We start from the raw sequence: 14,134 nt of genomic DNA, 5'->3' as shown, positions 1-14,134 counted from the left end.
TGAGGCTAAAATATTTGCTCAGCATACATAGTTTACTATGCGAGACTCATAAGCTGTGTAAGGTACTGTAGATTCTCAGAACTTACATTGCCATATTTGCTGGAATGCTTTGCAGATGTTAAAGGTGCTAGTCTTCTTCTGTAGTTTGGAGCTACTGAAATGGGAAGTATTGAAACAAAGCTGCAGCTGGAGAAAGGCTTTAAGCCATCTTCTCTACCAGCAAAGTTGTAGTGCACTTAGCATTTCCCATCAACATAACATAGCAGTTTTGAGCTATCTTAGGTTTCCACTGTAGTGGTAGCAATACAAGCAAATAAGATCAAGATGGAAAAAGTCAGTCTGCTCTTTTTCTTTGCGTTGTGTTCTAGGTGTAATGATTCAGGAAGAGTTTTTTCAATTAGCTATTGTCAGGGACTGTGTATTGTTATTTTACCTACTCTTCACCTCTGTCCTTTTCCTGAAGAAAACTTGGATATATTGACACATTACATGCTTATGGTAGGGAATCATGACATTTTTCAATTGGATCATTTTTAAAAGTACATTATTCTTTGCCTAACATAGTATTCTTCTGTTTGGAGACTCGTAAATTATACCATGGTTCTCTTCTCAGTAGTGTCTTTCAGTTGTCATGCAACTCTTGTTATTATCTGTTATTTGTAATTCCTGTTACAATTTCCAAATGAAGTGGCATTAACAAAGGAGGCTCAAATTTATACATTTCTCTGATGGATCATCAAAGGTGAAGTCTGTCTCAATTCAAGTCTTGTGAAGCAGATAATGACTTAAATTCATTTTCTGTTTAAGCAGATGCTTTGTATTTATAGTAGTCATCTTTAAGATTAATGATCTAAATAATAAAGCACTCTTGTTTCTTTACTGTGGCAATGATTCTTGGACTTAAGTTGAGAGGAAGGAGTTAGTTTTATTTTCCAGATCACTAGAAGCATTTTCAGGGTTGTTTTTTGCACTGAGTAGATCCAAGCTAAATGCTAGCTCAGCTGAAGCTGAAAAAAGATTCTGTGAGTGAAGATGTCTGGATGATCTCATCTTCATTTAAGAAACCTTCTTGCTTTCCTCCAGTACCTGTTGGTCATCTCCCAGAATATTTAGGTCTGACACTTCAAGACATAATATCCCTCTGTATTGGGTTTATGTGGCCAGGTTTTAGTAGCTGGGGAAGGCTGCAGGGATTGCATCTATGGAAGAAGTCAGCTCTGCAAGATGTGCAGCAGGCCAAAGTGGAGCCACATCCAAGAGGTTTCTGGTGCCTCTGAGAACTTACTCAAGAAAGAACAAAAATGCCAGAAGGTGGAGGAGTGAGAAACGGCAGGAGGAACAAGGTCAGAGAAGGAGGGGAAGAAGGTGCTCCAGGCACCAGAGCAGGTATTTCCCTGCAGCATATAGAGAGGACCATGATGGAGCAGGTCTTCTGCTGCAGCTCATGGAAGACATCACTCTGGAGCAGGTATTCACACTGCAGATGGTGGAAGACCTCACATTTGAGCAGCTGGATATTTCCTGAAGGAACTGCAGTCTCTGGAGAACTCACAATGGAGTGGGGGAAAAGCATGAGGAGGAAGGACCTGTAGATTGTACTAACCCCCATTTGCAATCCTGCCTGTGCTGCCTGGAGATGGGGGAGAATGGTAAAGGGAGTGGGAGTGCAGTTGAGCCTGGGAAAAGGTGGAGAGGTGCTTTGACTTTTGTCTTTCTCATTATCCAAATCTGTTTGAATTTGCAGTAAATCAGTTTTCCCCAACTCTGTTTTGCCTGTGATGGTAATTGGTAAGTGATCTCCCTGTGTTTATCTTGATGACATTTTGCATCTTATTTCTTTCTGCCCCCCCTGTTGAGGAGAGGGAGTGAGAGAGGGACTGCATGGGGGTCTGGCTGCTGGCCAGGGTCAACCTATTGCACCACTGGTACCGAATCATTCAGTACTGTGTATTTAAGCACTGGCATCCAAGTATGTCTGGCTGATGCCTGACTGATGGCAGAGTCACAGATTATGTTCTGCTTTCTTGTACATGTGGAAGTGTAGTAACTTAGCAGGGTACTTTGATTCCTGTGCACCTTGCTGCTAAGTAATTAGGCAATTTCTTCATCGTCAGTCAATTAGGATCAACTGTCTCAGATACCTGTATCTTGTTCTTTTTTCCTAGTCCATGTAATTCTCAAGACTGTCCAGGCTTTGAAAAGAATGCTCTTTATAGTGAAAAAGTGTTTTGCATACACTGCAACTAGCAAAAATAGGGTGGTATTGTGTGTTTTTGCAATATTATTTGTCCTCAAAACTAAGACAATGAAAAGGCAGCATCCTTGTAGAATAAATATTGAGTGAAGAACAGTGTTGGAATATCTTGCAGTAGCTTATTATTTTCTTGTTCAGTAATGATGCTGACCTCTTTGGGGAGTGTTCCAGGAGCAGTTCACTTTGGTGCAGAGTTCGCTTTCCCTTGATAGACACGGGAGAGTTGATCACTCTCAGGCTTCTAAGCAAAGTGACTTACAAGAGGCAGAAATATAAAGAGGTACAAACAAGTTATCTGATAGTTTATCTTATTCTTGTTGCTGTATCTTCTAGGAACAATGATAGTTTGTAAGCAAAGCAGAAAAATGAAGAGAATTTGCATAGATTTCCATGTTTAATTAATCCATCATAGATTGGAAGACATCAGAATGTAGCCGGCAATGTGTGACATTTCACACTATGAACTTTTTACAGCTAGGCTGTAGCTTTGTCATTGTTGGCTATTACTGAAGAAGTAGGAAAAATAAGGATAATCCAAGCCAAAATCCTGTTTAAATGATTTAAAATAGCATTTTATTATCCAGTTTAACAATGTTCGTTTGATTTCACCAAAATTTGCAGCAAAATAATGATTTCTGAGTAATGGACCAGAATTTGGAAACAGTTCTTAATTTTTTGAAAAGTAGTTTCATATTGTGAAAGTCCATGTTGAAGTTAGTACGGCAGCTGGGCTCACAGCATGTATGGCCTCTTCTTTGCTGTGTTCAGGGCTATTGCAAGAATCCCAAACATTACTAAAAATAACCTTTTATTTTCTTCGTATATTGTTCTTACCATCTGTATTAGGGAAAACACTGTGCTTTTTAAGGTACACATACAATGTTTCCAAAGACAAATTGTATGAGCTGTAAATATATTCAAGAAATGGTTTGTTTAATGCTTCTGCATGACAAGATAACCCTAAAAATGTATGGTTTTGGAGGGCAGTAGGTGTTTATTTATTCCTTGGCTGCCTTGGTGGCTAACAGCCACACTCCTTGTCTGACACTGTCTTGTTTGCTCCTCTCTCAATGGCACAAAGGGGAGAAAATGGGAAGAACAGGGAGGAGAGCTCATGAGTTAAGGATATTGTCATTGCTTACTGCTTGCCATCATGGGCAAAACCAGCTCTGCTTTGGGAAAATTAACTTAAATTATTGTCTATTAAAATAATTATTTCAGGTAGTGGAAACAGACACATTACAACACCATCTTTCCTCCCCCTTTCCCAGCCTCGGCTTCACTCCAGACACCCCTGTGCCCACCACAACCCCTGTGGTGCAGGGGAATGAATGGGTGTGGGTGTCTACAGTCTGTACCAAACAGTTTCTTCTCTGCCATTTTCGTCTGCCACTGGGCTTCCCTCCCCTGTTTTCTCATTCTTTTTGGTCCTTTTTTCTGTCTCCACCCAGCACTTTTTACCCTTTCTTAAATATGATTTTCCAGAGATTCTGCCCAAATGACTGCTGAGTTCAGGTGTGTCCAGCAGCGGGTCTGTTGGAATCAGCTAGAACTGTCTATGCCCAGCACAGGGCAGCCTCTGGCATCTCTTTGCAGTCACTAACAAGACTCTGCCATGGGCACCCAGTGCATAGCCATGTACTTTTCATCTAGCAGTTTTTCATTTTACAAAATAGCATGTCAGGTCAGCAAAAAGGGGCTAGTCAGAGCAGTCTTACTGACAGTTCTCTGAAAACATTGTCTCCATATGCAGCACAGAAAACAAACAGCAGAAGGCAAGGCATTACCAGGAAAGGTATTGGAGACAAGGCAATGTAATTTTGTTGCTATGAAAAACCTGATTGAGGTTTACCACAGTGTGATGGATAAGGTAAAGGGAGAGTTACTTACTGAACTGCACAATATTAGAACTGGACAGGGCTTGCTGAAACTTCTTGGAAGGGAAAAGCATATAAGGGGCAGCTTTTGCACAGCAATTTCAGAATATCAGAAACTGCTGTGACAGGAGGTTTTGGAGATGGACACTGTCACTGGGTTCAAAAAAGACCTTAGACAACTTCCCAGCTAACTGAACTAAGGCCAGAAACTAAAGCTGGAGTAGACAGGGATGTATCTCTCAGATCCTTAATTCAGTGATTACTGGAGAGCTACTGGGAGAGCAGAAGAGGAATGAGCTGAAGGTGGTGGCCAGGCTGATGTGCTCTCCCACACTAGGAGTGGTGTTTTCCCATGCCTAGAGAATGAGGACTGGATAGAGAAGGTTGTCTGACCTAGGAAGGAGGTTCATAATAGCTAGTGAGAGGTTTCCTGAAAAGCAGGAGAAAGAATTTTGTTAGAAACACCAAATGTAGGAATTCAAGAGTGACCCATACAGTTTCTGTTAGTTATTCTTCCACCTCACAGTTGTTTTGAAGATGATCTTTAATCACACTTAGTTATTTTTTGGTATTGCTGGACCTGATGATGTGGTGCTAAGAAGCAAAGACTAGAGGTTGAGCCATTACTTTGAAGATCAGAATCATCATGGTTCCCTTTCACTCCTGCTGAGGACCAGCTTCCCATAAAGCATTGTCTTTAGGGAGGTGTCATATTCTTAATGCTTACATATGCTGTGTTGGAGGAACAAACTGTCTTGAACCTGAAATGACTCTTCAGTTCTTCTTACCCTTTAGGGGCACAAAATGTATCTAAATTTTATTTTAGGGGTCTGTATTTTCAGTACTGTCTTCTTTTTAATAATTTTTCAGCTTATTGGTGGCTGTATCTTGGCAAAGTCAGTTCTGAAACATTGGAAATTAAAATGGTTTTCATTGGATTTTGTTATGGAGTCTTGCAAGAGTCTTTGGGTTTTCTTTGTTGGGTGGTGTTTGGTTTTCTGGGTTTGGGCTTTTCTTTTTCTATAGAAATCTAGTTGGCTTCATTTTAACTTTTTTAAGTTTGAATACAGAGAGTATTAGCTCTTGATGAGTTGTGAACTTTAAAGTCACTTTTTCTCTAGTGATCTCTTTTAAACTTATTTTATCACAGTGCCTATGAATATCAACTGAAGATGGAGAAACTGTGTGTGCTCCCTTTCACAACAGGCACTTAAGAAAGGGAGATGTACTTTGTGTGACTGACACAACACAGCAGATTAAATCTGTCTGTTATGCAGACTTGAGGATATTGTGAGCTTAGGTATTTGTGATACTTTCCAGCTGGGTATGCTAGGTAGCCCTTGAAAAATATTTCTGTAGTGCTTTTAATTGGCTTTTCCTTCTGGAATATCAGAAAGGGTGATTAACTAGTCCTTCCTTTAGCTTTCTTAGGGTTAAGGAAGACTTTGAAAGGAATGTGTTCAGGAGTAAAGGAGCATCTTTGACAAGTGGCATATTTATAAGTATTTTTTTACTCAGGCTGAGTAATGCTACTTTTTCTCCCGTTACCTTTCAAATAATACAAAATAGTTGGGAGAAGACAGTCAAAAATGAGGAAAACCAGTCAAAATTAAATAGATGGATTTGATTACTACACAAAACTATTTCTGTGCAGCGTTGGTACAAAAGAGAGTTATCCTAACAGTTTTTCTGACTTCTTTGAGTGTTGGTATTTGGACTATTCAGCCAGTGCTTCATGTCTGGATCTGAGGCTGTGGGAAAATAGATACAGTTGATAATGTTTTAGAAATAATATGCAGTAACATGAAAATGCCACTAATGTAAAAAATGGGTAGCATAAGGTTTCTTGTAGAGCTGAATGTTGAGGTACATGTTGAAACAAAATCAGATTTGCAGAAGTCAGGCATACAAAACAACCCAAGTTTGAAACAGAAAACCAAGGAAGAAAGGTATAAAATTAAATATATTTAGGGGATTTGTCTATAATTTAAATGTGCTTTTTTTCTTTAAGACAAAAACAAACTAGGAATAATACATGTGCTAATTAGCTGCTTTATGTTTCAATGTTCTTGAGTATTGATTTAAAAAAAAATGGTTTTCTATTTCAGTACTTCATAGACTTCAACAGTCAACTATAAATCTTGAATTCAACATCTGCCAGTGACTTAACAGAGTGGACTCCCACCCCAGTTTAGGTCTTACCATTTCTCTAGTTTCATTATTACATATATGTGGGGGCGGCAGGGAGAATATGTATAAACAAACTGTTAGAATATTTAATGACATAGGCCTTGTGCCCAAAACTCTGTATTGGGCTGAAGCTTTCTTCCCAGTTACTGGGGTACTGCTGTCTCATCCAGTAACCTGGTCGGGTCTCACAGCTGACCCTGCTCTGAGCAGGAGGTTGGTCTAGAGACCTCCCGAGATCCCTGTATGGCTGAATTATCCTTTAAGCCTATAATTTAGTTATTTCAGTTTTAACTTCAGCATCCTGTTTGGTTGTTTACAGTATATAAACATGAATAAGTGTGTTGCTTTGTTTGCCTTGAAAGTAAACAATGCAGTATATACACACGTGTGATTTTTAGGCAAATGTCATGTGTTCCTGTTTCAGATAGAGTCTTCTTTTAAATTTTATCCTTTCTGAATAGGATGTTTGTACTTCTTTCTTAATTTTAAAAAGTTTTGTTACAAATTGTATCTAAAACCATTTGCTGACAGCTGACATTGTTAAAGGGATGTCAGTAATTTCACAAGATGAAGTAACTGCTTAAAAAATGGGCCATAGGTCTAAACATTTGCTAACAAAATTTCCGAGATCACCATTAAACAACTGCTATCACCACTGCTCATTCTTTGCAGGGGATGGAGTGCTAGATCTCTCTACAAAGAAAAGCGCAAGGTTGGAAGAACCAAAATACGACCTGTTGTGTTCTGAAAACTCAGTGTCTGGGTAAGCAATGCTTAGGAATCTTTTCAGCTTATATAAAAGACAATCCAGGTTCTCTCCTCTGAAGTCAGGTTTTGTGTTCATAACATATTTGTATATACTGACACACACGTGGTTCCTATTTTGCTTTCAAAAGAATTTTGTCACTCATAAGTGTGTGTCTATGTATATATCATATGTTTCATTTGTCTTTTTCCTTTTTTTTTTCTGTTTAAAGAAAAGTTATCAGAACAATCACCAAACTTTAGTTCATGTTACTAAAAATTACCTGAAAATTTATTACATAACACATTTAAAGTAATAGGCTAGTAGAAGATGTAGATACATTCTTTCAGAGTTTTCATAGGAAACTTCAATTTTGGACTAAAGTGAGCATGTTAATATTTAGATTTAAAATATTCTTCAACTAACATGAACAAGTTAAATGGCTATCTCTAATATTCCTTAATAAGAGAGAGAGAGCAAGCAAGCGCGCGAGAGAGAGCTCTTAATCATCGTACTTATACTTACATCATGGTTCTGACTATGGTGTGTGGTGGCAAATGTTTAAATTTCTTTATTCAGCAAAAAAAAAATTGCATCTGCTGAAAGCTACCACAAAACTAGTGAAATGCATTGTTTTGTTGGATTTTGTTACAATCTTGGCATATTCCCATCCACTAGCCATAGAAGGACCCTTTTTGTCACCTGTATGTCTTACCGAATAACTTACTACAAATAGGTGTAAAATTGCACTTTATTAATTTGTTGGTATGAAGAAGTTTTAAAACAAAAATGGGTTTGTAATTAGAGAGCTGTAAATAGTGGCTAGAAGTCTTTAATACTGTGTTTTATCTTGCCAATATGGACTTGTTAGCTACAGCACTTTATCTTGTTGTAGAAAGCCTAGTTTTGTGTAAGTTTGGGATGTTTGTGTGTAGTTATACTTATTGCTGCAAATTTTCTATGAGGGGGTTGACTCTTTTATTACTTGTTTAGCGGTAACGTCACGTTTCTACTAACAAAAACTCCTTCAGGATTTGGGTATTTAATGAAACGTTAATTGTATAATTAAAATTATAACAGTGTTGCTCTGCAAGCATGTGAACAAGGGGATATAGCAAGCACATGAGAATATTATCAAATGCTGAGCTAGGATATAAAGTTCTTGGAAGGGCTGCTGTAGAAGCCACGGTATGATTTTTGACGCACTGTCCTACCAGAACTGTAACATTTTGCTAGGATAATCATTTAACTACCACATCTCAAAGGCTTTAAAGTATCAGAAGCAGTGATGTTACCGAAGCAAGGAGTATAATAAAGGAGTGGACCCTTCCCTTCCATAGCTGTGTGAGAGTCTCTCATACATCAGTTTACCATCGTTTCATTCCATCCATCCAGGAGACTACACAGACACAGAGAGGACTATGTGGAAAGAAGTGCTGAGTTTGCAGATGGTTTGCTCTCAAAAGCTTTGAAAGACATTCAGTCTGGAGCACTGGACATAAATAAAGCAGGCATACTTTATGGCATACCTCAAAAAACTTTACTTCTCCACTTAGAAGCCTTACCAGCAGGAAAGCCTGCACCTTTTAAAAACAAAACTCGAGATTTCAGTGATAGTTATTCATTTAAAGACAGTAAAGAAACTTGTGCAGTACTACAAAAAGTAGCCTTGTGGGCAAGAGCTCAAGCAGAGCGCACAGAAAAAAGTAAACTCAGTCTACTTGAAACCTCAGAATTAAAATTCCCAACAGCTTCCAGTTACCTCCACCAGTTAACTCTACAGAGAATGGTCACTCAATTTAAAGAAAAAAGTGAAAATCTACAGTACGAAACTTCAAGTCCTACTGTACAATTAAAAATTCCTCAGCTAAGAGTAAGTTCTGTGTCCAAACCACAGTCTGATACTGCTGGTCTTCTGGATGTTATGTACCACGTTTCTAAAACCTCCTCAGTCTTAGAAGGATCAGCTCTTCAAAAATTGAAAAATATACTCCCCAAACAGAACAAAATTGAATGTTCTGGACCTGTAACTCACTCAAGTGTTGACTCCTACTTTCTGCATGGGGACCTCTCTCCTTTGTGTCTTAATGCTAAGAATGGGACAGTAGATGGAACCTCAGAAAATACAGAAGATAGTTTGGATCGTAAAGATAATAAGCAACCACGAAAAAAACGTGGCCGCTATCGGCAGTATGATCATGAAATAATGGAAGAAGCAATTGCAATGGTAATGAGCGGGAAAATGAGTGTTTCCAAAGCACAAGGAATTTATGGGGTACCTCACAGCACTTTAGAATATAAAGTAAAAGAAAGATCTGGAACACTGAAGACTCCGCCGAAGAAGAAACTCCGATTACCAGATACTGGCTTATTTAATATGACAGATTCAGGGACTGGCAGCTGCAAGAATAGTAGCAAGCCTGTGTAGGATAATCGTTAGCGAATTGTTTTGTGTGTGTGTATGTATGTCTGTATATACACACACCATGTGAGAAATACATATACTCACTCTGACAGAAGACATGAAACTATACAGTTCAAAAACCACACACATGCCTTTTGAAAAATAGTTTTATTCAGGGTTTTCACTGTGGACAGAATTATAGAGTTGCTCACTTAATTCTGATAGTGTGTATTTAATATAATCCTTGTATAAATAGGTGAAAAGATTCAGGTTTTATTTAGTAGTCAATAGCATAAAGATGTTTTGGGAAAAACAAGTATTTGTCATGTGAAGCATAATTTTTAATTGGTGAAAAACCACTACCCATTCAATAATCCATCTTATTACGGAAGTACACAACCAAGGGTTAGCAGACTTTTATACTTCACAGAATACTTGCAATAAATTGTAAGTAACTCAGATTATACAAGTCAAGGGATTTTTTTTAAAAGCTAGTTCCTTACAAGGAGGTGGATTTGTGAAATATTAGTAGGATATAGTACATTCTGTGAAAGAAAAAAAGTTCATTGTTGCTTAAATATCCAATACGAGTAAGAAAAATATTTCATTACTAAAAATGTGTGTTTAGCAGGCATAAACTGCATTTTTTTATCAGTTTAAGAAAATTTTGTTGTTGGTTTAGAAAGAAATTGGTGTTTACAAAGTGTACACTTATGAAATCTGAGAAATTACTGTAGTTATAGAATTATTAAATATGAAATAAGATGGAATACTGAGAGCATAAAATAACTTAAAATTTAACATAATTTTCCTTTTTAGTTTGACAAATAAGGTAACTTGTAAGGTTTAAGAAGAAAGTCGGAATGCAACTTAGAGCATGTTCATAATGTGCACAGAATGAGCTTGAGAATGGTTTGGGTTTGTTTGGGGTTTTTTGTTGAAACGTGCTGGTTAGTTGATGTTTTGACTACTTAAAATTTATTAAGGATTGTGTCACACTCCTTTTGAAAAACCTCACTGTAACTGTAATGTATTTGCTGCTGTGACATTTCAAAACATTTTCAGTTTTTCAAATGAATACCAAGTTACATTATCATTTTGCTAATAACCAAATTTGCAGTTCAGGGTCTTGATAGAAGTACAGATATTAAGCGGTGAAGCTGTTTTGAACTTTCAATAATATAAATTCTTTATAAATTTGGTAGTTAGAAGTTAGGCAGTTCACTTTACGTAACTTTTAATAGAATTTAAGGGAGACCAGTTACCTTCATATTGCAGTTTTTATATGAATTTCAAAGTATTCACATTGGACTTTATATCATACTTTTTTTTTGTGTACTATCACAAAGTATATGTCTACGTATGAAGAATGGGGGCTTGCTTCTTACATTCAATACTGAACATCAATGCCCTTTTCCTCTCAAAATGTAATTTTTTAATGTATAATTTGGCATAGAAAAAACTTTTCTCCAACTTTTATACGTTTATACACAAGCATACATTTTTTTTTTTATCCCCCAACAAATTCACATTTTTATAGGTTGATTATATAAATGAAATAAGACGTTAGATACATGTGGGCCACATAAGGTAATTTGACTTATAGATAAACTTGCCATTAAAAAAGTAAAGAGCATACTGCAATATTGATGGCAAAATCTAGCCCATATTAGTGCTACTAAAAAGGTGATAACTTCCATTTTAAAACAAAATACTCCATTGAAACTGCACCACCAGTGTCTCAGTTCTTTGGTCTCTCAGATCTATACTGAATTGTCTTCAGTGATTGAAGTTTACTTGCATATTACAGAATGAATCCTTTTTATAAGCAGAACTGTACCTGATAACAAGGAGGTCATGAAACAACAGATGTCAGGGTCATCTTTCATTTTAAAAGAATTAAGCCATATTTTGTGAGGGGCAGAAGGATTAATTTGTGAATATATCCCCACAGAAGAATGAGGTTGAAAAACCTTAAATGTTTCAAGATCTGTCTTTATACAGTTGTACTTGCAAAAATTTGGGGCTTCAACACTTTGCCTGATATTTGTACCATACTGATCTTTTGTACTCCTCAGACAATGTTATAAACTTGAATCAAAAGTTTATATTGAAGGCAAGTTAGAGTACTCTTTTTATATCGTTTAAAAGATGACCTGACCAAAAACTTAACAGGATTCATAAAATCAGGGATCATTTTACTATTGACTTAACAGTACTCAGTAGTTTTGTATGTAATATTATAATTAATTTTCAACATTTTAGTACTTGTATTTATTTTTTGGTCAGAAATAGTATATTAAAATATTTTTTGATAGTTTATAGATGATACTCAACCTGTAAGTGTTTAAAGGAACAGAATTATTTGTTTCTAATTATTAGGTTAACCTTTGACTACACAACTAAGGAAAGGCAGGGAAATATTTAGATTCTCCTATCCCAACCCCTATGTATTCCATTAAATGTCATTTAAAGTACACATTTTGAACTGTTTTATAAATTCAGTTACCAGTTGCTACGTATTAATTGACAGTTTCTGAAAATTCCTGTTTCAACAGAATTTTAAATGAAGGCGAAAGCAAGCCCTACATGCTTTCTACTTATTTGAATGTTTCTCAAGTATTTTATATTAAAAAACAGTGCCTCTGTTTTTAGAACTACTGCTCAGTAAAGCTGTTTAAACCATTTCTGGTAGCTAATGACAATTTTATATTAAATTGTATATTAACTTTAGTGAGACTGATTTTTTTAGTTGTTTACAGTACAAATACTTGTATTTGTTTTTTAATTGCAGTATTTCCATTGTCGCAGTAATTTAGTAAAACTCTGTGGCTGCCTTGATTTTTTTGACTGATTTTTGTTAACAACTGATTTTTAGGCAATTAGTTATATTTATGCATAAATCAATTGCACTATAATTCATGAATTATTTATTACAATATTTTCTAATGAATTCCATGTATTTGTCTTGTGTTGTAAATGTACTGTAATTCTGTTTTATTTGTGTTGTTATATTCCTAAATCTGATTGTATGAATTTAATTGTTTAGTTAACGTGTTTCTACGTTGTAATTTGTAGTAAAGCACTTCAATGCTTTTGCACATAAATTTACAACACTGATGTGTGATTGATTTGCTCATTCAGTAAAAAAAAAAAGAAAGAAACAAAAACCTGTACACTGACTCGTTTGACTTACTCCTGAGGCACAGTTCATTCGCAGTAGCATAAGATCAAGAACTGTATAAATTAAGCACGTAATGGCTAATTTACTATGAGTATTTTATATACCAGAAATAGTTTTAAAGACATGATTTCGCAGAATTAATGCATTACTCGTAGAATTAGTTCTCTAATTTTCTTCTCATAACAGCTACTTCTTTAGTTTGCATTTAAAAATATTATATATTACAGATAACATATGGCATTTTTGAGGGATTTATTTACTTAGGAAAGTCAAAAAACAAGCATTTCTATAGGACTAATTTATTGTTCTATAATAGTTCTGTGCTGTTTGTATGAGTACGTAGAAGTATGTTCTGTTCCCAGTCTCTAAAGAAATTTCTAGATTGATCTGTCTTGTCTGTGGCTGAGACAACAAGAGGATAGAACAATAGGGAAGGACATCTTTTGGGAGTCCTCTGACAGATCTGTTTCCTGATAGTTTTTTGGATTTGTGGAGGAGGCAAATGTTTACATTCTTAAAATAGTGCACTGAAAGGCTAGTACTTAACCTTATGTCATCTCTTCCTTTACTCCAGTCAATCCCCATTCCATGGCATTAACCATCCCTGTCCTCCAGCAGGGAAATAACATCGTTCCATGCTTAACTTTTGTCTTTGGAGATACTGTGCACAAAAGGCACCGGGGTGAGCAGTGCATATTGACCCTCTTACTCCCTCAGTTTCCTACCCGTGTGATTTGTAGAAAGTATAGGACTGTTCTGTGAAGAAAGTATGCAATTGGGAAAGTGATAGCTGTTCCTTCGAGGGAATTGTGTAAGCCTTTTATCTTAAGGATAGCCTAAATTACTGTATGATGACACAAATCAAAACCACTATAGGCAGCAATTACAGGAAACTGAAATATAATTCCATAATTTTATTGAAAAGCTCCTAAAAATTTAAGTATATTGACAGCTCTACAGAGAGACACTTAAAAGAAATAAGTTGCTTTATTGCTTTAATTTGTTTGCATAGTAAGCTGTTCCCCAAAATGATAACAGAGTAAGGAGTTGGTGTGTTTTCATAAACTTGGAAGAACATGTGGAGTGGGGTGCTGTTGCAGTAGAATAGCTGAAGTTGTCTGTCAGCTTTAGAAACTAACACACATTAAGGGAAAGCAGGTTATAGACATTAGGCTATGATAAGTTGAAAAGAAATCATTTTGGAAGAATGTCCAGTATGTGTGTGATAACCAGGATATTACTTTATACAACAGGTTGATCTCCATATAGCAAATTCAGAGCAGTTCCGAGGCCTTCGGAAATTTTGGTTACTGACTTTGAGAAAGCCTTAGTGCTCTGAAAGTTTCTGCCACCAGTGAGCATACTTTAAGTAGCAGTTATGAAAACAGGTCCTATTAAAGCTCTCCAGTGAAACTCCATTATACATACCTTGTGAGTCTAGAGAGATATCTTCCTGGAGTCTGAAAAGACTGTACAATAG

At 36.4% G+C, this 14,134-nt stretch overlaps 1 protein-coding gene across 13 annotated transcripts in view; it reads left to right on the top strand.

Annotated features, from left to right (window-relative positions):
• Positions 1–14,134, top strand: part of LCORL (ligand dependent nuclear receptor corepressor like) — an 83,044-nt gene that overhangs the window by 47,064 nt on the left and 21,846 nt on the right. For 9 of the 13 annotated variants that reach the window (XM_062636442.1, XM_062636439.1, XM_062636436.1 and 6 more), the window contains one exon: positions 6,994–7,084. The exons of 1 other annotated variant lie outside the window; for it this stretch is intronic. In XM_062636442.1, the coding sequence (XP_062492426.1) occupies positions 6,994–7,084 (91 nt within the window). Of the gene's footprint in view, positions 1–6,993; positions 7,085–8,461; positions 12,764–14,134 lie in introns of those variants that run through there. 3 more of the 13 variants (XM_062636444.1, XM_062636443.1, XM_062636448.1) reach the window with 3 other exon arrangements.

Source organism: Pezoporus occidentalis, unplaced genomic scaffold, assembly GCF_034315485.1.
Source record: "Pezoporus occidentalis ecotype Australia unplaced genomic scaffold, CSIRO_AGI_Poc_V1 ctg48, whole genome shotgun sequence".
Lineage (NCBI taxonomy): Eukaryota > Metazoa > Chordata > Aves > Psittaciformes > Psittacidae > Pezoporus > Pezoporus occidentalis.
Note: the sequence above shows the minus strand (reverse complement) of the source record. Positions and strands in the feature narration are given on the sequence as shown.